Source organism: Nicotiana tabacum, chromosome 2, assembly GCF_000715075.1.
Source record: "Nicotiana tabacum cultivar K326 chromosome 2, ASM71507v2, whole genome shotgun sequence".
Classification (NCBI taxonomy): domain Eukaryota; kingdom Viridiplantae; phylum Streptophyta; class Magnoliopsida; order Solanales; family Solanaceae; genus Nicotiana; species Nicotiana tabacum.
In genome coordinates, this window is record NC_134081.1 from 23927840 (window position 1) to 23952848 (window position 25009).

Consider the following 25009-nt stretch of genomic DNA (forward strand, 5'->3'; position numbering starts at 1 on the left):
CTCAAAAAATGGGGGAAGTGCACGGTAAGCCATGTTACAAATTTAGCCGATCGGCCAAAAATAATTACGAGCATTAGTCACATACACAAAAAATATAAACTGAATAAATAAAATATGTAAATTATATATTAATATATATGGCTATTATAATTAAAAGCGGCTATATAATGTAATTTTCCTTTAATTATATTCTCTCTAATCTTGTATGAGTACCTTATTACACGAATCCTGAAACTGGGCCAATCTAAATTGCTTTTCCAGACGGTCAAACGTAAAGGCCCATAAATAACTAAATTGCAACGGGGGTTTGTTGATTTTCCATAACTGCAAATTTCAACTTTCAGCAATCAGCACTGAACTAAGGGACGAACAGCACTTTTCTCCGGTAGCATCTCAACCCTTTAACACACACATAGATATACAATGCTAATACGTATATTCTTTTTTATCTTCTGAATTTTGTTTCTCATTCTGATAGTTGGGATTTAAATATTACTTAAATTTGGTGGCTTAATAGTTCATTCATCATCATTATTTGTCTCAGAAATTTATGTATTTATTACAGTTTAATTCAATTGGAATTGAGAATCGAATTTGAAATATCTAGTACTTACCCGAAGTAGGGAAATTAGAAATTTTGGTATTTTAGGGTTTATATGTTGTTTTTGTGATGTGGGTTTGGCAGCAGAAGCCCCTTTTTAATGATGCATTAGGGGTTTCCTTGAAACCCTTAAAATATTCTTTCAATTATCGAGCCTGAGGTTAGAATTTATATGGGTACTAGTTAGAAAGCTTGTTAATCATTTTTTTCTGGACAACTATTGTTTCTTATAACTTACTCATTTATCTGCTTATATATGGACCATTGCTTGATCACACCTGCATACAAGAAGTATGCCAAAAAGTAGAAAACTTTACAAAAAGATAGGATAGTCACCCAATCTTCTATACAAATAGGAATCTCGTAGCAGAGGCGGATGTAGTGTACTACCTACGGGTTCAACTGAACCCATAACTTTCGACGCGGAGTAAAAATTTATATGTAAAAATTCATTAAAATTGCAAAAATAGTAGATATGAACTCATAACTTTAAAAATATAATGGGTTCAATGTTAAAAATCTTAAAATTGAACCCATAGAATTTAAATCCTGGATTCGCCTCTGTCTCGTAGTGCCCCAAAAATCGATACGGGGTAAGTGGCTACTCCTCAAGTGTACAAAATCATTTTCTACTTCTTCAAAAGCTCTCCTATTTCTCTCCCTCCAAACTGTCCGCATAAGTGCTAGAGGAGCCACATAGTAGGACTTCACAAAAAATGCACCACTGTTTCACGCCCCCCATCTCCATGCATCACGACTATCCTGAGTAGTATTTCGTTTGTGGAGCAATTCTACCAACCCTTGAAATTCTGCAACCTTTCTTGATTTTTTTTATGGTATTATGCCATGCATATCTTCTCTGTATTTTCCAATTTTATCTCTGTCCTCGAAGGGATATTGATCTGATACATGGTGATATTCATAATTGAATTTTATGGAAATAATTTTTTTTTTTTAATTAATTATTACTTCCCTGCAGAGATACCATCGATTTGTTATTTGAGTTGAAGAAGTCATACTGGTTTAGTGGGTCTGACGAGGAAGGTGGAGAGCAGAATACTTGGAAAAGATGCTTCAGATCCGGCTTAGCAAACCAGCCAGTGAGAGTGGTGGAGGTGCTAAGTCTTTACCTTCAGACAGTATTACAGTTGCTTGTCCTGATCACCTTGTTTTAGCTGATCTTCCTGTAGCCAAGAGCCTTGGTTCAGCAAATACTGCTTCTCTGCTCAAGACTGTTGGCCGCAGGTCCCGTCGCCAACTTGGTGAACGAGTACATTTTTGTGTCCGTTGTGACTTTCCAATTGCTATTTACGGACGTCTGGTGAGTATAGAATGTTCAGCTGCTTTTTTTGCCAACTTCATTGTTGTTATACTGGTCCTTGGGTCCTCTGTCCCTGAGGTGCAACGTGTTTTCAGTCAATGATATTCCTACTGTTACTGCTCTATACCGATTCCACCAACAAATGAGATGCTAAGACTACCTGCTGGCTGCTGCTGCTACTTAATACAATTTTTTTTTTGATAACCATGAAATCTCTAAGGGCAAGCGACGCATGGTTCGAAATTCGGTGGATAATGGGCCTGCCTCTTTTGACCAACAAAAAGGAATTAGGAGCCCGTTTGGATTGGCTTTTAAGCTGGTCAAACCAGCTTTTAAGTCATTTTTTAGCTTATTTAGGTGTTTGGCAAACTTAAAATCTGTTTAAAGGTCAAATGCTTTTAAGCCAAAAGATCCAAAATAAGCCAAAAGTGATAAGTTGGGTAATTCCAACTTTTTTTTAAGCTTAAAAGCCACCCCTCTTTGACCAAGTATTTTATATTGCTATCCCTGATACTTATGTATAATTTCCAAAATATCCCAATCTTTTCTTTTCTCCTTTCCTCCGCCATTTCCAATCTCTGCCTTCCAAATTCCATAATCTTTTCTTTTTCTCCTTTCCTCCGCCATTTCCAATCTCTGTCTTCCAAGTTCCATCTCTGTCGAACTGAAGTCCTTGGTGCCTTTTGTTTTTCTTTAAGTAAGTCTTTGGTTGCTTATTTTTTGTCAAACAGATAAATTAATTCTAGTGACTCTTTTGGTTTTGAATTCCTGATAGTGAAAAATGAACATCGTTTTGTTCTTTGTAGAGTTATCTATTTCCTTTCTCGTGGTGGGTGACTTTGGGTGGGGAAGAATGAAGCTTTTAATTGAGACAAAAAATAATTTATATTTGAATTAAGTTCAAATTAATTTTAGTTAATAACCTGCGTTTCTTTCGGTAAGTATAAATACCTCTTACTTTCAAGAAAATAGAGTTTAGCAATCAACTTGATTTGAGAATCTACACCTATTCATTTGTTTTGACACCATGAAAAAAGAAAGAAAGAAAAGACAGTACAATTGGTTTAGTCTTGATAGTTTCAGGGCATTTAAGTCATTTTAACAGAAAAAGTATTTATGAGCATATTTTTTTCAAACACATCAACTGCTTATTTTCAGCTCCAGCACCTTTATCCAAACACATAACTGCTTATTTAAAAATTAAGCTCAAGCACATAAAAAGTACTTTTAAGCACTTTAGGCTTAAAAGTTACTTAAATTAAGCCAATCCAAATGGGCTCTAGGTGGTCATATTTTTGGTGCCAACTTCAGTTACTACTATGGGGCCGTTAAAATTGACCACTACTTGATATCACTCTCACACCATCACTTGGTTGAGAAAATATTTTCCCTTGTAAAATTTCTAGCATAATATCTTTTACATGATCCCAAGAACTCAAGGGGAACCAAAGATGAATTTTGAATTTTCAACTCTATTTAAATTAATTCCCTTTCAAGGTAGGGGTAAGGTCTGCATACTCACTACCCTCCCCAAACCCCACTATGTGGGATTATACTGGGTATGTTGTCGTTGTTCAAGAATAACAGATTGTCTATGTCATATGTTGTAGAACTTATTTTTGTTTCAAAGGTTATGCATTTATTGAATAAATTATCCTCTTTCATAAACTAACAGGTTAATGCGTTTCCTATTGTCTTGTTGTGTCAAATGTGGCAGTCTGGCAGAACTTTATTCTTGCTACTACGAAACGGTTGTATGCCGTAAACTAACTGGGTTATGCTTTTAAAAGCTAGTGTATGACATATGGTGAATGTTATCAATGTTATGAACGGATTAAGAAACAGTATCAATGTTATGCATTTACATTTACATTTCACAACTATATTTTAAGTCAAAATGACCTTTACTATCTTCTTTTGCAGAGTCCATGTGAACATGCCTTCTGTTTAGATTGTGCCAGGAGTGATTCTCTCTGCTACCTGTAAGCTGTATATCCTGTTTCTCTCACTCTTAAGAGTAAATTCTATAGTCTTAATGATATATAATTATGAAACTATATGCCTCATATTAATTTGGACCACATTAAAACTGGCAAATCGAAAGAGGAAGGCAAACGATATAGTGATTTATAGGGATTCCACTGCTGGTAGAAGCATATGCTACTATAAGGTGTATGTTTTAGCTCTTGGCCATTGTATATAAACCTAATTTCGCATCAAATTTGTCAAGTGACGTTTCAGTATCATGTCTCTATTGTTTCTTTTTTGTTCCCTGTGTTTTAGACTGGCGCATTGACATCTTGGCTTTTCTTTGTCTAATACAATGTCAACTTGAGCTAATTGTTGGAATAACATTTTATTAGAAATTCTTTTCCTAGTTAGATAAATTTTACTCCTATTAAGAGCTTCATCAGCCGTTATTATGGTAGATGGTTGATTTTAACTCTCTGGGCCTTCCTCTCTCAATGAAGTAGATTATTTAGAAATTTGGAAATCTCATCAAAACGAATTTGAGATTGTCGTGATAAGCAACACCCAGAGAATTGTCATGCGCCCCTTATTAAACTCTAATTACTACTTAATTGTTTGAAAGGAAACTAGGTTGGTTAGTTTTGCCCATCTTCCTGTTCCATACTTGTTTTGTCAATCTAATGAGTACGAAATGAACTACTTTATTTTTTTCTTTTTCTGATTCAGCTGTGATGAACGCATTCAGAAGATTCAGACAATTAAATTGATGGAAGGGATCTTCATCTGTGCAGCTCCGCATTGTCTCAAGTCCTTTCTGAAGAAGATTGAATTCGAATCTCATATTCATGAGAACCACGGTGATCTCCTTCATCAAACTGCAGAAAAAGATGGAAACGTTTCGGAGTCTGCCAGTGCTAGAAAACCTGCTGCCTCTGATTCTACAGTGCAAGCACCACCTAGGCCCCTATTTTCTCCTAGTTCAGGTTCTCAGGTACATGATCGTGAAGACAAAGCTCATCATTCTCAAACTAGAGACCAACAGCCTCCTAGGCTTGTCATGCAACCAAAGCCAACACCACCTTTCGCTGGGTCAATCCCAAATCATCCATTAGAGCAACAGTCTGATGGTAATCCTCCTCCGGGCTTTGAAAGACCCGGCAGCCAGAACCGGTTTCCTCAACCAGGTTTTGACACACAGGGCGCATTGCGGCCAGAGCCAGGTCAGTTTCCGGACAAGCAACAAGGGATTATAGGGGGTTCCCCTTTCCCTGAATATCCTATGCACATGTCCCAACCTCATGGCTTTGCAGTGCCTATGAGTTCGAATCCAGGTTTGGCTCCTCAATTTGGTTATCCTCAGTTTGCACCCGATGGAGCCCAACCATTTTATGGTGCCCCGTTTGAGATGCCTAGGCCAGACTCAACTCCTGAAATGGGATCAGAACAAGGGTCTTTGCTAGGTTTTCCACCCGGCGCTGCAGGAAATATGAATTTTGCAGAAAATTACCCTCGACCATGGAATATGGGGCAGCCGGTTGGGCCTTTTGAGCCCACTGCAGTTCAACCTCCTGGGGATGGTTTTGTAAATGCCGCTGATCCTCAAGGAAGACCAGTATTTTTCCAAGGAGACTATGGAAGGAATGCCGGTGTAATGCCCTCAAACCTGCCACCTCCACCTTCAGTCAACCGAGGATTGGAAGGCGGACAGAGTGGAAATTCAATGGACAGCAGAGATAGCAAGGGTATATTGATGCCACAACATATGGCCCTTCCGCCACCCCCTCCTTTACCTCATCCCATGTCACAACTTCAAAGAGGAGGCAGGCACTACTCTGATGCTAGTCATGATGGACAGGGCTTTGGTTGGCAACACGAGAAGCGTGATAGTTATGGAAGCAGCCAGGACTAGTGATGTTCTTATTGTTCCTTTATCTTTCTGTTTGTAAGAACAGTGCTCATTTTGTTTGCCTACACTGTATGTTATTGTCCGAACTGTCAACATCATTTTACTAAAGCCAAAAGGCTGAGTTCCCTGAGTTTTGCCCAACATGAATCGCATTCTGCTTCAGTAAGTTATTCAAGATTCTGCTGCTCCTAAATTGAGGCTAGCATCATGTTTTCTTAAACATCCGGCATATGCATAATTTCCTTTCTGTTACTGAATTACCATGTAAATACAACAATAGTAATTTAAGCAAGCAGCAATTACACATTCATTGTTTTGTTGCATGAGATTGAAAAAAGAAGAAAATGGGTTATTTATATACAAATGTTCTTCCAGGATGCTTGAACATTCAATGGGCAAATGATGTTGCAAGCTTACAACTTGGTTAGACCTTAAAATGATTTGCTTCGCATGAAATGGATGTACATAATCAATCAATCAACTATACTTCAATCCGAATTAGTTCAAATCAGCTATATATCAATCTTCTGTATCCATTTTTGAGGAAACGTACACAGTATATGTGCAAATTACAATCTCTCATATTTTGGTGCCCCTCAGAGCACTTGCTCTCCACACTTCACTTCCGATGAGAAAGAGAGAGAATGGGAAAGAAACCAAGATATATGGCAAAGGCTATATAAAAACAGACCCCAAACAACCTTCCCCCCATCCCTACTAAAAATTTTAAAAATAAAAAAGAACAAAAAAGTTGAAAACAACTTAACAAATTCAGAGAAAATGGTTTAGCTTAATTTCTCCTTTTCCAAAATCAATCTTTGAACCTTGCTAACACACACTGCATCAAATTTATAATAGAAGTTCCGCAATTTCCTGTATGCCATTAACACACATGCATCAACTTGGTCTTCATACTTCTCATAGAGTGCAGGGACTGTAAGAACAATCACAAGGCCTGCAAAGAAAGGAATTCCCAAAGTCAATTTACTGTCGTCAAGAACTCTTTGCTTCCCGAATTAAGATTAATCCGATTAACTTACTAGTGTAGCCCAATGTGAGGAAATCGGTCAAGCCCCCGATCACAGATACCAGCATCAGTCCCACAGAGACCTTAACAAACATATTTGTGTCTTTACCAAGGGCAATATCCTCAGATGCAGACAGCAGCATGTTGATGTGATTGCGGACGAAACATGCTGCTTCATTTACCATTTCTTCAGAGAGATACAGATGCGGCAGAGGCGGAGCTGGTCTGTTGTAATTTCATAGAGAATGTTCAAGTACAAAGAACCAATGAATATAACTCGAGAAGGTTCATTATTAGCAAAGGTGATAATAATATCATAAACTACTTTCTGGATGGCATTAAAGGTCTCAAAAAATATGAAGAAATCTAAAAAATATCATGCTTTGTGACCTCGGTATGCTACCAGTTTGCGGTTGAGGATTACTCTCATTCGATCTGCAAGCAGATGACTTTCTTGTGAGACATTTTACTTTCCCATCCTTTTTTTGTGTTTGGTTTGTATTTCTCCTACCTTTACATCAAAGATACTAATCTAAGTCCTTGTCCAAACAATACTACCGACATCTATATAGTTTCTAAAATATGGAACTATCAACTGATTTTTCTCTGGAAAGCTGTTCTACTATACTGCACTAAAGAATTTTAAATTTCTTTGCACACCATTGGCCTTGGGAACTGTTGGAAACTAGAGTCCCCACAAAGATAGCATGTTTTGGAGGGGTTTTAGTGCTTAACACAGGATAATTTTAGAAAGGGGACTTATAAATTTTAATAGGTGCTACGTGTCTGAGATTTTCGGTATGCTAAGTCTTCGTGGAGTAAAAGAGACGATGTGCAAGTCCATGAGACAATTATTATGATGTTGGAAGAGGGAAAAAATCCAGAAAAGGACACAAGTCCAGAACAGTCTTCACTGTGTATTACTTGGGTGATCTCGAAAGAGAGAAATCGGTAAAGCTTTGGGGGCAGAGAAAACCCTCTTAATTGTTTTACAGACTTGTGTTTACAGCTTTTAGCATTTTAGCATTATTTTACGTCATTACAGAATATAGATTTTGACAGATTTTGTTGGATCTCTGCACTTTGAATAGAGACTAAAACATTGGTATGTAATACATAAGTCCCCTCCCCACCCCCACTCCCACCCCCACCCCCACCCATGTCGTGTCGACATGAGAACATATTAATACTTATCAAGAAAAGTTGGTCCTAGATAGTCGAACATATAGTAATAAGAAATGAAACAGCAATGAGTCCCAACGGAGCATTATTAGAAGTGCCTGTGCCACTTAATCGAAGCTTTGTTTCATATAGCATTTGGAAACAGCTCGTATCAGCCTCCAATAGAACCACCCCTCCACCTTCCCTACCCCCACAATCCCCAGGGGATCACAAAAGGATGAAAGTTCTTCTAGATTTCAAACAGTGTAAAATCATTTACTTTTGCCACATGATTATCACTTGCTTCCTTCCTTTTCCAATTTAGTGAAGTATGTATTATATCAGATGAGGATAGCCCAAGTAAAGCAAATGAATATCCAGTGAATTGTGTTTCTGGATAAATAACCAATCCAATATGGAAAGAACTTAACTCCTCTCATAGCAATCGGTACACTTTAGAGCTGTGCAAACTCTAATCAACATGGTGTATTTTGAGGACCCACATATTTCGATTTAGTTACTTGTGCCAATGTTGATCATACATAAAACAAAGCTCATCAAAGCTCTATATCATAATTGAGGGATGTGAGATCATAAGACACATTTATTTTGTGCTACTCATTCAACCACATGCAGCTAACTGAAAAAATCATAATATAAAAGAATTTGCAAAAGATTGTTGTTTACCTGTTAAGAATTGCAGCTGATTTAGCCCATAGAAACAAAATGGTGAACAGCAGCAAGAAAACACTTGAAACTAATGATAGGAGTGTATAACCAGATATCTCAAAGACCACCCAAGCAAACAATGTAATTACAAGAATTCCCACTGTCACATCTTTTCGCCTCCATAGAACAACATCCGCAACTGTTTCAAACAAACTACAATTGAATCAAACACAAAAAAATGACCAAGAAAATCCTTTAATCACAAGAACAAATTTTTTATCACAAATAGTTAGTTGACCATTAGCTATAAAAATCTCATCCATCCATAACAAGAACTCATTTGCATTTGCAATAAATATGTCAATCAATTTCCAGATAAACCAAATTATGAACTTAAATTCTTCATTAAACAAGCATTGACATGATCAAGAATTTTGCCTTTATTAAAGGATTTGAATTAGGTGGACTTACCAAAACCTCCTCCAAGGATCTGATGAAGACTTCTTTGTCTGTTAAATAGCCTATCATTTGAACCCATTTTTCAACCAATTTATAAAAACTAAGAAAAACCCAACTCCGAGAACTCAAGTGAAAACAACTTGTATAACAGAACAGAGAAAAAAGGTCACAACTTTGGTATCTTTAGTCAAAATTAGTGTATAGTTCATCACCAAGAATCAATCTTTTTTACTTTTCAGTTAGATGCAAATGGATGAATATTGAGATATGGGATTAGTGGCACTCAGGTTACAGCCTAAAAGCATGAAAACATACTCATGACTTTTATTTTCTGCACTGTTTTTTTAACCCCAAAGAATAAAAATTTGTTTATAAAAGTAGAAAGTGGGGGCTGGCCGGTTTGAGGAAGTTGCCTTTGGGACTTGATTTTTGGGAAGTAAAAGGAAAAGAAAGAAAAAAGTGAAACATCAAGCATGAGGTTGATCTTGGAATAGAGTCGTTTTTAGTATGAAGTGTTTTACTTCCAAATAAAAATTTTGAAGTGAATTTAAATTACAGTCTGTTTGGATGGTTGTTACAATATTATTTTTTAATATATCGTATCATACTGAATTGTATTTATTATTTTTGTTTTATTTTAATCTATATAATATTTGGACAAATTGTATTATTTTTCATTATTTCATAATGTCACACATACAAAGAAAAAACAAAATATGAGGTAAAGTAATTATTAAAAATGTCGTATGAAGAGTAAAATAGAATTATAGTAAGGACAAGGTGAGAAAAAAAAGGTAAGGCGACTATATCAAATCGGTCGTTATGTGAAGGGAATTTCATGTTATGTAACCACGAATTTAATAATATAATATATTAAAATTAAAATTATAATCAAAATAATATTATATTTAAAGTAACAATTATCCAAGCAAACTATTAGTAGAACTCTTTAGAGTTTACCAAACATGGAATAAGAAATTAAAAAGAAAAAAAGAAAAAGAAATATATGAGGTTGATGTTTAAAAAAGAAGACAGGGACATTCCTCCTGATTCTCACAGCTAAGCTGTCATGTGGGGCTGCTGATGCTGTTTTCTTCTGTCTTTGTAATAATTGTTCTAGTAAAAGGTTAGTCTTCCTAGTACTTTTCAACAGTAAGGAAATTTGGAGGTAAATGATTTGGATATTGAATGGAATAATTTGTGTTTCAGAAAAAAGAAAAAAATAAATAAAAATAGCTTTAATATTTATAAACGAATAGAGTAAAAAGAATTTTACACTAATATATATTATAATTTGATGTAACAAGCAACTTTTTTTATTTTTCAGGTCAATAATTTTACTTCTAAGTTATTTTTTTGAGTGACCAAATGATAGTAAAAAGAATATACTTTGTCGTAAGAGTTAAATTCGACTAATATACCTTTTTGAATGATGACTATAATTGTTGATATGATATTGCGGCGGTAAATAAAGGAAAATAAGAAGAAAGAAGAGAGAAGATCAAATTTTGCTTTTTGTTCACGGAGCTTCTTAATATTCGTTACTTAGACCAGCGAAGAGACTGAAGTACAAAAATTTTAGAAAAATAAACAGCATTAACAAAGTTAATTTAACATAAATAGAGTAGTATGGAAAAGAGAAGAAAAATTGAAGTCAAAATGGCATGGCACAGCCATTTTTACGGCTGGCTATCCAAAATTAACCACCATCACTAATGTCGTTGAATTCTAGCCATTTTAACTTAAAATATATTAATAATTGACATTTTTGCCCTTCTTCTTTTTAACGTGCTGTTTATTTAGTTTTTCATTTTTAGATTGCTTCTCGCTTTTCTTTAGAGTACTGTACGGATTTCGCCTTCTTGAGAATATATTCTTCAAATTTCGCTTGGGTTAGGTCAAATTTTCTTCAAATTTCGTCTGGGTAAGTGTTGTTTTTATAGTACCGTCGTTGAATTTTCGTTCTTATTGTTGCTTCATTTGTTTTAATTTTGATTTCCGTACTGTTAGCGTTTAAAATTTTGTGATATTTTAACATCGACGAAATTTTTTTTTTTTCTCTGTTCAGTAGTTCGTCTTATTTCTCATAATTTTGTCACTCTATTTTTAGTTTTATGTTGTAATCGTTGTGTAATTTTGTTTTGATAAGTTGTTCAAAAAAGTATATTAGAGTGAATTTTCAAGTATTTTGTTGCTCCAGCGGCATTATAGATTACTGGAGTTCTTGTCAAAACTTGAAATCCAGAACAATGCGCTGGACTTCATACTTCAAAATTTAATTTTTTGTAATAAATTTAGTTCCAGTATATTATTCTGTAAGTCTGACCTCTAAAGTTTTGTTGTCTAGTATTATATGTTGGATGAGTATTATAATATACTGGAGTTCTGTTTATTTCTGATTATTTGTGTTTAATGATAATTTGTATCTGTGTTTTTTTATATGCTGTTTGATTATGTTTTTTCATTCTAGCCATATTTTTGTTCATGGAGTTTTATTTTTGTAATAAATTTACTTTCAGTATATTATACGGGAAGTCTGCCCTCTGAATCCTTGTTGTCCAGTATTTTATACTGGATAATTTTATAATATACTAGAGCTCTGTTTTATTTCTGATTACTTGTTTTTAATGATAGATTATTTCTGTTTTTTTAATATGTTGTTTGATTATGTTTTTTCTTTTCTATGCTAGTATTTGTTTATGGAGCTTTATTTTTTGTCCTAAATTTGATTCCAGTATATTATACGGGAAGTTTGCCCTCTAAAGCCTTGCTGTCCAGTATTTTATACTGGATGATTATAATATATTGGGGTTGTGTTTTATTTTTGATTACTTTTTTTCAATAATATTTGTATCTGTATTTTTTTAATATGCTGTTTGATTATGTTTTTTCTTTCTACCCCAGTATTTGCTTATGGAGTTTTATTGTTTCTGATTAATTTGATTTCAGTATCTTGTATGAGAAGTCTGTCGTCTAAAGGCTTGTTGACCTGTATGTTATATTGGGTGACAATTATAATATACTGGAGTTCTGTTTATTTCTGATTACTTATTTTTAATGATAGATTGTATATATTTTTTTATATGCTGTTTGATTGTGTTTTTTCTTTCTACACCAGTATTTGTTTATGGAGTTTAATAGTTTCTGATAAATTTGGTTCCAGTATATTATACAGGAAGTCTGGCCTCTGAAACCTTGTTGTCCAGTATTTTATACTAGATGATTATAAAATTCTCTACTTTGTTTCTTGTATGATGAATCAGAGCATTATATGCTGGAGAATTTATAGTTTTCACATTTCTAATCACAAGAGTCTAGCATTTTATTCAGAACAATAGAGGAACAATAGACATTTAGATATTTTCTTCTGCTTTGAATCACAGATATTTTCAGTATAAAATGCTGGATATTTGTGAAATTTACATATCAATTGAGAAAGGTTCAGCATATTATGCTGGTGTTTTATTTTTTCACTATTTCATGCAGTATTTTTTTTCTGGTTTTGAATCAAAGATATATCCAGTACTATATGTTGGAGAGTTTGTAGTTTTGACATATCTAATCACAAAAGTCCAGGATTTTATTCCGTGCATTAAAAACTTAGATGGTTTTGAATCAAAGATAGCTCCAGTACTATATGCTGGAGAGTTTGTAGTTTTGACATATCTAATCATAAAACTGTAGCATTTTATTCAGGACATTAGGGGGAACCTTAAAAACTTAGATGTGTTTTTGAATCACAGATACTTCTAGTATAATCTGCTGGAAGTTTATGAGTTTTACATATTAATTCAGAAAGGTCTAGTATATTATACTGGTATTTTATTCTATACCATTTTATGCAGCATTTTTTCTAGTTTGAATCAAAGATATCTCCAATACTATATGCTGGAGAGTCTGTAGTTTTGACATATCTAACGATAAAATTCCAGCTTTTTATTCAGGATAGTAGGTGAATATTAAACATTTAGAACATTAGAGGAACAATAGACATTTAGATATTTTCTTCTGCTTTAAATCACAGATATTTTCAGTATAAAATGTTGAATGTTTGTGAAATTTACATATCAATTCAGAAAGGTTCAACATATTATGCCGATGTTTTGTTTTTCCACTATTTTATTCAATATTTTTTTCTGGTTTTGAATTAAAGATATATCCAATACTATATGCTGGAGAGTTTGTAGTTTTGACATATCTAATCAAAAAAGTCCAATATTTTATTCAGTGCATTAAAAACTTAGATGAGTTTGAAAAGATACCTCCAGTACTATATGGTGGAGAGTTTGTAGTTTTGACATATCTAATAATAAAAGTCAAACATTTTATTTAGGACATTAGAGGAACCTTAAAAACTTAGATATTTTCTTCTGGTTTGAATCACAGATACTTCTAGTTTAATCTGCTGGAAGTTTCTGAGTTTTACATATTAATTCAGAAAGGTCCAGTATATTGTACTGGTGTTTTGTTCTATACCATTTTATGCAGCATTTTTTCTAGTTTGAATCAAAGATACCTCCAATACTATATTCTGGAAGTTTATAAGTTTTATATATCAATTCAGAAAGGTCCAGCATATTATACTGGATATTTTGTTCTGCAACTAATTCATCTACCATCAGTTTAATTCTGTGTTCTTTAATGAATCATACATATTCTCGGTATAATATTCTGCAAATTAAATTACATTTATATATTATACAATCAAGCACAACATAAATACGATCTGAATTACAAACAAGAAGAATCGTAGATTAACGCATTGAGAAGAATCATGAGAGCTTACTTCAATCTGTAGATTTGACGCCGCGAGATTCTGTTGAAACAGAGTATGAGTTCATGCCGCGTAAATTTTATAAACAGAGTAGGGGTATTTTTGTGAACAAATTATTTCCGTCCTAATTTAGTGGCTAAATATGGTTGGCTTTTGATTATGTGGCTAAATTTGATTGACCAGCACTAAAAATGGCTAGTTTTAAATTTTATGCAAAATTGAAGGGTGCAAGTTTTACACAATAAAGTTGCCGCCATGTGACCAGGAGGTCATGAGTTCGAGCCGCAGAAGTAGTCTCTTGCAGAAATGCAGTGTGTAATTGCGTATAATAGACCCTTGTGGTCCGACTATTCCCCAACCCGCGCATACCGAAAATTTAATGCACTGGGCTGCTTTTTTTTCGCATTATTGTGCTACTAATTAAGTAGAATTTATTCTCATAAGATTGAAAAGTTGTTGGATGGATTGATTCGTTAATGAAATGCATCTCATTCTCCAAGTAACACATCTTTCAACATTCGTATCTCAATTTGTTTTATTTTCATCCGTGAATTGTCTTGAGCAAAAAGGGCGGATTTTAGACCTTTGCGTCGATTATCAAGTGCTATATTTCATATTTAATTGTACAGTAACAGAAAATTTATTACAAGATATTACATTCATGTCTCATATTAATATTCATATGTCCAAAGTAATCTGGATACAACTAAATAATTCTGCAAGTTAATTAATACAGAACAAGGTTTTCCTCTTCATTTTGCTTATTTAATACTATTAGACAGTGAATCTTCGTTCTCAAATACAAAACTAACATGAAAAAAACTAAACACTTCATAAAACAATGAACAAAATTCAAGTATGAGAATTTCATAAATTGTCTCCTACATGAACAATCTAAAAATCAGTTTTTCTTTTACAATTACTATTAGTTATGAAGCTCAGGAAATACATCTACATAACAAGTTTGTATCATCAACATTTATACGCTGCTGGCAAAATTACCAAATATGCACAAAGGTTCTCGGCACAATTAGGAAACCTGGCAAACTCCCTTTGGCTTTAGCAGCTCCTGGAAAGAAACTTGTATACTGCTCAAACTCTGTTGAATGTTCCAAAGATCCTATACAAGTAGGTCATAATGGTTCCGACCACTATAAAGAAGCCTCACAGCTTTCCTGGCCTTTCTGTTTTTTGAACCTTTACGGAACTCAGCTCCGTATTCTGCAATAGGAATGAAACCAGAGCCTCTTCCTCCATGCTGCAGTTCCATTGAAAAATGCAGAAATTCTTAAGCAAACACTAAATCAATCAATATAGAAGAACAAAAGAAAGAGAAGTTTAGGAGTACTTTTATGTGCTTAGATATTATTCAATGGCTAAGAAAACACAGCTATTGACAGCATTCAACAATTACTGAGAAAAGGTAGATAAGATGTTGGATCCAATTATTTTTAGGTCATTAACACAATCACACCTGTTGCAGTTGCAGTTGCAGTGTTGGGGTTTATGGTTGATCCACCAACCAGGTAGCACGTCTTCAAGGTCATAACGACCTTTTCACAGTCACTTCTATTTAAATTAGATGGAACTTTTACCTTGTGTGTTTCTTTTAAGCATTAAATGTTATTAGTGATGTCCTGAACAACATATTTGTATCAATACTTTATTATCACTTGCTTTCTCCCTGCTTCATGCTGTTTAAGAATTATGGGCAAATTGGTTCATTAGTCCTGAGAAGATGAAGGGCGTTTATATTCTTTTTTATTTCTCTGTCTTTGAACTTTACATATATAATTCACTATTGCCAACAGCAGCTTCCACATAAGTTGAAGTGGTACATTTGACTTGATTTTGTTGCCTTATTTATTTCTTTTGAAGGAGCATTAGTAGATCAAATCATTGTATTTTTGTTTCCTTTTATATAAAAGCATCTCCTTGATTCCTTTTAATGAAAAACCCTAAAGGGCAGCCCGGTGCACTAAGCTCCCGCTATGCCCGGGGTCCGGGAAAGGGCCGGACCACAAGGGTCTATTGTACGCAGCTTTACCCTGCATTTCTGCCAGAGGTTGTTTCCACGTTTTAATGAAATACCCTACTTCATAAATTAAAAAAGAACTAGTAGATTAAATGGGGAAAATAGAATGGAAGAAGGAAAAGTTCATGGAAGGAGAAATAGCGATGAGAGTCTACTGCGCAAAGGAAGATGCTGGTGAAGCTAGGATGCAGCTAGCTTGCTTTAGAAAGACCTAATGCACTTAGAATTCAATTTTCTTAATGTATACACTGGGCTATTTTGAATGAGATATCACAGCGCCTACTTTACTTATTGGAAAGGAAAACAGAAATAATTAGACAGCAAGATCCAAAATATTTCAGTCTATACTGTTGATGCTTTGTTGATAGGATGGATAAGACCTCCAAGTGAGAAGTCCAGGTTATGACTTTACCCATCAAAAACAAAAAGTCCGGCTTATGACTACTTCAGAAGTAAATCTTGAAGCAAAGGGATAATACCTCCTGTTCCGGTATGTATACTGTAATTGGCTGGCAACACAACTTTGATAATACCTGATGTAGAAAGAAAAGATGATCTATCAGCATAAGGGAGGCAAAATGTAGCTAAATGGAACAGTAAAGTAGCATGCAAATGTCCCAATTGTGATGTGTGACGCAGAGTATTATCGATGCATTTCATATAGAAACACTATCAGAAACCATCTCTTTCGTGACCCTCACGAAACGAGACAGGAATCAGTGTGGACTGAGCCAAAAAAACTAATAATAGTCCTGAAAGAATGATTGAGAATTTCATAAGAACTTCCCACACAGCAACTAATCATGTATAGCTGGCGGATACCTCTGTGGAGGATAAAGACAACAAGAATATTCAAGATTAGAAGAACAGGGCTAAAAACTTGCTTACCAATAGCTCTGACTCTCCTCCCCAGAAATCAGATCGTCCAATGCGTTGGCAATATCTAACAAAACAAGTCAAAGTATTGAGAAAGGACTCTTATCCGAATCACTAGTAGTATTATCATAAAGTACCTAAAACTGATGAATGAAGTTTCATGTTACCGTCTCAAAGACTCCTCAACTGTAATGGCAATTAAGGCCTCTTCATATTTAAGACGTTCTTTTTCATCATCACAAAGAGCCTCTTTCACAGCCATTCTTAATTCATCTGTTACACAAGGAAAGAACAGAATTTTCATCAACTTCAGGAAATAATCCACACAAAAATGAGAAGAAAACTAATAACTTGCCTCACTGTATCAGGAGTAAATTTTTTGCAGATTACTTAATATGTGGAAGGCATAGTTTCCTAGTGAGAGAAAAATCATAAATGAAAGGGAACTTCGTAAATTTGAACAGTTAGAAAGCTACTATGAGGTTCTAACCTTGTTGGTATAATTTTTTTTTTAAATTGTTGTTAACCTTGTCGGTAGAATTAATGAGTAACACGAAAATGACTGATGAAATCTGCTGTGGATAATATTACCTGCATCCTCTCTTTCATCTCGAGGGTTAAGTTTCACACCTTTGTTGAAAGCCATCCCTTTTACCTGATTTAGAAATAACAGAAATTCCTTAGAGAAATAAAGTATTGGTTCCAAGGCACTAAAATATTTTAGGTACAAATAGCATGAAGTACAAAATGTGAATAATCCACATTTATCAGATATTTGATTCATAGCGCTCTGATTTTCAGATTTTTACCATATGTGAAGAGAATTCAGAGTCATCAACTTTTCATAACCTGAACGATAAAAAGATAAATGAATTCTAGGAGTTCCTTCATGATTGATGGGATTGTTAACTTTCAGTTCATCCTGATAGAAGGATACTGGATTCAGATAGTTTTGGTTTCTTATGTAAATCCTCAAAGTTAGGCTGACAAGACCCTCCCTTTCGGGCCTTTCGGGAACAAAGAACCCATGATAGGTTAAGGTAGCATATTCTTATTCTTACAAGGATAAATGTGAATGACATGTTACAGCCTACACAAGATTATACCTCCTGAATACTGCAATGTGCATAGTGGGAGCCATAAATATATGTAACTTATAAATTTACAAAAAAATAAGGAAAGAGTGAGATCCATAAATGCATGTTTATACATTTTTATTTGTCAACGGAATTGTGGTGGAGGCTGTTTAGTGTCATTGATAACTCCTTGTTAATCCTGTGTGAGAGCACCACTGAAGAAATCAAATCAGGTTTTCAGGGATTTTTGCTAGCAGACTGAAGGCAAAAAATTGTGGCTTTCTGCCTGATTAGCAATGATTTTTGTATTTGGCTAGACGGAAATGCAAGATTATGAATATCGTTTCAAACGCCTGGCAAAAGACGTTTATTTTGCTTCTTTATGGACTACAGAAGATGGTCCTTTAAGGTGTGGTGCATGTGGACCTTCCGCAGCGTTGGAAGGCACTGTCAATAAGATGACTTGGCAGTTTCTTTCGGTTAGTTTAATTTCTACTCTTGTTAGAGGAGCATGCTTTCTCAAGTTTGTATTTCTTTCCCTTTCAACGAATAAGCAAAACATTCTAAAACCATGACCATTAGGGTAAAGAGACATGTAAAAGTTATAGCAATAAAGCTATGCAGTCAACAGCTTTACATGAAATTGATTTCGGAGGGAAGGAATATGCTTCGTACCAGAGCACGAAACATACAGCGGCCATCACCTGTTACTCTCTGTACTGAATAACGTTCTACTTTCTTTAAAGCTGGTGAACCTCCACCTCTACAATAAAAATTTGAAGAAAAAGAAAGGTACACAGAACACACAATTGTGAGATCAAATTAAGCACTTCATTCGAACAAAATTAGAATCTATATAGACTTAATTTAGGTAATTCTCAAGCCCTTCACTGTCTTAGGGTAAAACTTGGGGACAACATATTAGTTATTAAAGGCTATTTTACATAGTATTTGCTTTGATGTAACTGTGTCAAACAGGTGTACCATGGGTACAGGTTCTTCATGGAGATTCTTCAAATTACACTAAAAATCTAAAAACTGCACATACTCATATACGATAATTACAGACACTCGTATATTATACGCATACATATACAAGTCCATGCAATAGATGTCGGATACTTAACACACATGTATGATACATATCGGTATACAAGTCCATGTAACATAGGTTGAAGGCATGTGTGTCACAAGGAATAGGCCTCAACCATTAATATATAGTATGAAAAGATTGAGTTTAAGTTATATACACCGTCAATGTAAGTAATTTTTCACACTATCAGGCTTCCTAAAGGATATGCCTCCTTATGACTATGTTTCTCGGATTCTCCGAAAATGTCAATGGGTGCTTGTCAGATCCTCCAAAAGTAGAGCAATTTTGGAGGATCCGACACGGGTGCGGCGGCATTTTGGAGAATTCGCGCAACATAGCCTTATAATGTGAGATTCTTAATTTTGAAAATAAGACAGGTCACTAAAAGTGACCTGACGGTATAAAAATTCATTACACTGATGGTGTATACAACTTGAAGTCGAAATAATCATTCTAAGCAATAACAAAATGTACCAACACAACTCAAGATAGAAAAACCCCACTAATTAAAAAAGGAGGAGAAATTTACAGTGAGGGTCCTATTCTAGCAAATGATTGATGAACAGTGGCACCAGAGAAAACACCAAAGAGGTTTAGGCCTCTTTGCTGAGGCCTGTAACTGGAATCAGAAACTGAAGCAACTGGAGAAGCAACCAGCTCAAACTGCGCCAGTCCATGTCTCAGCTCCTCCAGCACCACCTCTGTACCCATAATTTTCAAAATAAAATCAAATATCCATCAATTGATTACACCTCAGTTACAAACTAATAGGGTAGACATATTAATGCACTCTATTTACGCGCATTTCATTCTAGTACTGAATAATTTTTAAGTGTAAGAGAGCTACTAAATAATTTTAAGCGTAAGAGAGCTAAGTACCATTAGAGGGCACGGCGGCCATGAAATTCAAAGCAGATTAATGATTACTCCCAAACTGCCGTATCACCGGACGGCTAGTGCTTTTTATCCTCTCTTTTTTTTTTTCTTTTTTTTTTTTTTCCTTTTTAGGTTTTAAAAAAAAAAGTTTTGAGGAATAACGGTGAGTAAGATATAGCTGAAAACCTTGAAATGATTTTTTTTTCTTGGAGTACATTGGAAATACTCACTCTGTAGTCTGGTCCATGGCTCAATTTTCTTTTTAGGGTGTGTTTGGTATATTTTCTTGGAAAATAAGTAGTAATTTTACTCATTTTTGGTGTTTGATACGCAAATTAAGGAAAATAACTTCTCAAGAGTATTCATAAATAATTTAGATACAATAAATATGAAGCCATAAACTTTCGAACCAACAACCTTCCGAACCCACAAATTCCATAAACTTCCAAATCGTTAAACTTTCCAACCCGTAAACTCTATAATTTCTAAATTCGCAAATTTCAAATACATACTATGAACTCATAACTTTGAAACTCGTAAAATTTCGAACACGTAAACTGAAAAATAAAAAAATCAGAACGAAAAATATAAAAAAAATATTTTTTGCCGCGGGGAGGGGGTTAGGGGTTGGGGTGGGTGGGTAGTGCAGAAAAACGAACAAACGGAAAATTGAAAATAACAAAAAAAAATAATAATAATAATAATTTTTTTTTACAGAAAATTGAAAATATAAAAAAAGAAAAAAAAATGGGGGGGGGGGGGAGTATCAGGGGTTAGCAGGGTGGTTGGTGACGGAAAAGAAAAAAAAGAAAATATGAAAAGAAAAAAAAGGCATGTTTGGAGAGAGGGGGTGGGAGAGGTGGGGTAGGTAGAGAAGGTGGAGGGGGTGCGGGGTTAGATGTGAGGGTAGGTGAAGTTTTTAGAAAATATTTTCTTAACTTTTTTTAGGGAAGTCATTTCCTCCAATTTCAGGAAAATGTGATATCTAAGAAAATATTTTTCAAACTATTTTGTGCAACCAAACAGTGAAAAATGAAAAAATATTTTCCGTCTTACCAAACACACCCTTAGTCTCTTAATAAAAACGACCTCTCTTTAAATTTAAATACATTTTAGTTTAAACTTATTATCTTTAACAACAAAAGTTTATAGTCACGCAATATTTCAAAAGTTTTATAGTCACACAAACACACAAATATTATGTCATATTTAAGGTCATATATATCAAAAAAAAATTCTTTTTTTCTTAAACTCCGTATTCAATAAATAAGTTCACAGAAATTAGAATTGAGGAAATAATTATTTTTTATATGATAGAGTATAGATTATAGAGTACTAGTAATCTTTCAAATTTCAAAAAAGGAGCACATTAGTCAATCTATATCTATATATAAATATAATTGTGGGAATATGCAATGTGATTTGGTACCTCTCTTTGGCCAGGATCCTATTTATCTTTTTTTCTCCTTTTTGACCTTTTTCCTAATTATAAAATGTCAAAATATATATAATTCATTTCTTTTCCACTTCCCATATTAAAGTCTTTACAAGAAGTAATTACTTATTAGTTATTGTGCATGTGCATTTAAGGCTGGCAAGTGGGCCGGTCCAGGCCCGGGACCGCGGGCCAAACGGGCCAGGACCGTTTGGTCCGATTTTAGCGGGCCTGGTCCGGTCTCGTGGGCTGGTCCTATGATTTGGGCCCGTCAGGCTCGTGACCGTTTGGCCCGTCAGGGCCCGGGACCGGCCCGGTCCCTTAGCGAGCCAAACGGTCCCAACGGCTATTTTTTTTTTTAAAAAAAAAATAGCCGTTGGGCTGTCAGAAATAGCCATTTAACCCCCTCAACTTTGTTTTAATCCCAAACTTTTTATAATTACACTTTTTCCTATTTTCAACTATAAATACCCCATCATTATTTTATTTTTTCTTATAAAATCATCAATCTATCACAATCTCTCTCTAATTTACTTCTATAATTGCTACTATTGCTTACTTTAATGTTACAATTTGTGAAACAATTGTGAAGTTGGTGAATTGAAATCTTCAACGATAATCAATTTCCAACAAGTTGTTCGTCAATTCGGTAAACTCGTTCCAACTCTTAAGTTATAATATTATAATTTTGTTTGCTTTATTTACTTTGCTTGATTAATTAAGATGACTTATTCTTTAAAAAATATGTTTAGTAAAAATATGGGAAAATCGAAGAGTGGTGAATCTAGTGGCCAATATGTTCCTCATCCACTTCCCCGGCTCCCCGACCCAAACATGTTACCCGTCCTACACCTCCTATTCTTGATAGCGATAATAGTTTATTACAATTTACCGAGAGTCAATTTTGCCATAATATTGCACCCGGTGAACAATTAAACCATGAATATATGAATGCTCTTTATGGTAATCCAACTATTGATGAAAATGATGATGAAGAAATAGATTTTGATGAAACGCAACCGGATGATGATACACCTACTAGTCCTGCTCCTGAAGTTAACCCAACTAATAATAATCTAGATGATCCCCCGTCTGACCCTCCTATTAGTGCCCCTACTTTTTCTAGACAACCTTCTAAACGGGCAGAAACATCTCTTGTTTGACAATTTTTTACTCAACTAAGAGAAAAAAATAGGGCTAAGTGTAAAACTTGTGGCAAAGAGTTAGTTTTTCAATATGTTGGAAGTCGGGGGAGGGGGGAAGTTTGACTAGACACATATTGCTACACTCTCAAGATAAAGCTAGATATTTTCGTATGAAAGCTTTGGCTGAGGGGACAAGTGCACCTAGTCTGGCTGACCTTAGTACCGGATCAAATAAATTTCAACCGGGAATTAACACTGTTACCGGTGGTATTTTATATTATGATCCAAAAAAAGATCGGAAAGAATTGGCAAAAATGGTCACTGTTATGTGCTTACCCTATAGTTTTCCTTCTAACCCCCACTTTGTGCATTATATTAGAAAAATTTATAATCCTACTTATAAAGGTTTTCCTCGCACAACCGTAAAGAGTAATATTTATAAATATAAACATGAATATGAACAATATTTGCGCTATTTATTTACTCGTATAAATTGTCGTCTTGCTATTACAACTGATATTGGTAGAAGTGGTAATGACTGTGATTACCTTACTGTTACCAGTCATTGGATTGATGAGCATTGGATAATGTAAAAGCGCATCATTGCTTATAGAATAATTAATTCACGTCACACGGGGCCATTTATTTCTAGCACGATTGCGGATATTTGTAGATATTTTTGCATTAGTGATAAAATAATGTCAATTTCAATGGATAATGCTACTAGTAACACAAATGTTGTAGCCTTGCTTACCACTACACTAAGTCCTGTATTTAATAACATTTTTCATGTTAGATGTATTTGTCATATTTACCATTTAATTGTGGGTGATGGTATGCGAATTTTAAATGTTGAAATTGAAAAGGTTAAAATGGCTCTTAATTGGCTTTTTTATTCAAACCGTAGAAATAGACTTAGAGAATATTTTAAAAGGGAAGTTTGACTAGACACATATTGCTACACCCTCAAGATAAAGCTAGATATTTTCGTATGAAAGCTTTGGCTGAGGGGACAAGTGCACCTAGTCAGGCTGACCTTAGTACCGGGTCAAATAAATTTCAATCGGGAATTAACACTGTTATCGGTGGTATTTTATATTATGATCCAAAAAAAAATCGGAAAGAATTGGCAAAAATGGTCACTGTTATGTGCTTACCCTATAGTTTTCCTTCTAACCGCCACTTTGTGCATTATATTAGAAAAATTTATAATCCTACTTATAAAGGTTTTTCTCGCACAACTGTAAAGAGTAATATTTATAAATATAAACATGAATATGAACAATATTTGTGCTATTTATTTACTCATATAAATTGTCGTCTTGCTATTACAACTGATATTGGTAGAAGTGGTAATGACTGTGATTACCTTACTGTTACCAGTCATTGGATTGATGAGCATTGGATAATGTAAAAGCGCATCATTGCTTATAGAATAATTAATTCACGTCACACGGGGCCGTTTATTTCTAGCACGATTGCGGATATTTGTAGATATTTTTGCATTAGTGATAAAATAATGTCAGTTTCAATGGATAATGCTACTAGTAACACAAATGTTGTAGCCTTGCTTACCACTACACTAAGTCCTGTATTTAGTAACATTTTTCATGTTAGATGTATTTGTCATATTTACCATTTAATTGTGGGTGATGGTATGCGAATTTTAAATGTTGAAATTGAAAAGATTAAAATGGCTCTTAATTGGCTTTTTTATTCAAACCGTAGAAGTAGACTTAGAGAATATTTTAAAAGATGCGATGAATTTGGCCTAAGAGAAAGAAAGGTTCTTAAACCTTGTCCAACTAGATGGAATTACATGTATGAAAGTTTAGTTGTTGCCTATGAATATAGAAACCCCATAAACTCAACGTTTAATGCTCATGTAAGTGATGATGATGAGCACCTTACAAATGCGGATTGGGCTAATGTTAAAATGCTTGTAGATTTTTTAGAAAAATTTTATATTGCTACAAATGAATTTTTTGGGCAATATTATCCTACTATTTCTAACTGTTTAGTTTATATTGCAGAACTTGCAAATTTGTTTGATCATTTTTCAGAGAGTGGGAAAATTTATCAACTTGCTATTGATTCCATGAGAAAAAAGTTTAAAAAATATTTTTTCTCTATTCCCCCTATTTATGGTATTGCTGCATTGTTAAATCCTACTATGAAATTAGGAGGTCCTCAATTTTGGTATGAAACTGTTTATAATGGTTTAGCACTTGAAGATGAGGAGTTGTCTAAATTTGCGGACGCAATAGCCTCAATTAAAATAAATGTTCAAACTATTTATAATGCTTATCAAGTTGCATTAGATCATGCTAGACCAAATGTTCCAACTCCTTCTTCTTCTAGTTCTCAATCATCTAAAAGAACTACGGGAGTAAGAGCACTTAGTGCTTGGGCAGGGTTCAGGAGTTCTCAAGGTTCTAGTACTAGTGATTTTTCACAACTAAATGAGCTTGAAGTTTATTTGTCATAGGAAATTGAGAAAGTGAATCCCGACGGCTCCTTTAATATTTTGGAATGGTGGAAGGACAAAGAAAAATACTTTCCGATTCTTTCAAGGATGGCCCGA

The 25009-nt window shown here is 34.5% G+C and overlaps 3 protein-coding genes across 4 annotated transcripts; 1 reads left to right on the forward strand and 2 right to left on the reverse strand.

Moving 5' to 3' along the window:
* The first annotated feature begins 257 nt into the window (after positions 1–257).
* Positions 258–5972, forward strand: LOC107801265 (E3 ubiquitin-protein ligase HAKAI homolog). Its single transcript, XM_016624554.2, has 4 exons — positions 258–385; positions 1581–1922; positions 3846–3904; positions 4620–5972. The coding sequence occupies exons 2-4, from the start codon at positions 1671–1673 to the stop codon at positions 5800–5802; spliced, it is 1494 nt and encodes a 497-aa protein (XP_016480040.1). The 5' UTR covers positions 258–385; positions 1581–1670; the 3' UTR covers positions 5803–5972.
* Positions 5973–6297: 325 nt separating this feature from the next.
* On the reverse strand, positions 6298–9412 carry LOC107801266 (reticulon-like protein B12). Its single transcript, XM_016624555.2, has 4 exons — positions 9128–9412; positions 8675–8855; positions 6840–7051; positions 6298–6754 (listed from the first exon to the last, which is right to left on the reverse strand). Exons 1-4 carry the CDS (start codon positions 9192–9194, stop codon positions 6585–6587), a joined length of 630 nt encoding a protein of 209 aa, XP_016480041.2. The 5' UTR covers positions 9195–9412; the 3' UTR covers positions 6298–6584.
* Positions 9413–14616: 5204 nt separating this feature from the next.
* LOC107801268 (OVARIAN TUMOR DOMAIN-containing deubiquitinating enzyme 3) lies at positions 14617–19995 on the reverse strand. Of its 2 annotated transcripts, XR_012699514.1 has the most exons (9): positions 19849–19995; positions 19499–19670; positions 18552–18639; positions 17392–17455; positions 16968–17073; positions 16813–16867; positions 16404–16457; positions 14892–15147; positions 14617–14770 (listed from the first exon to the last, which is right to left on the reverse strand). XR_012699514.1 is itself a non-coding variant. In XM_016624558.2 (8 exons), the coding sequence occupies exons 1-8, from the start codon at positions 19868–19870 to the stop codon at positions 15010–15012; spliced, it is 699 nt and encodes a 232-aa protein (XP_016480044.1). In that variant the 5' UTR covers positions 19871–19995; the 3' UTR covers positions 14795–15009. The 2 variants fall into 2 exon arrangements, 1 of the variants encoding a protein (XP_016480044.1); XM_016624558.2 differs by lacking the exon at positions 14617–14770 and having other exon boundaries at positions 14795–15147.
* Between the last annotated feature and the right edge of the window lie 5014 nt (positions 19996–25009).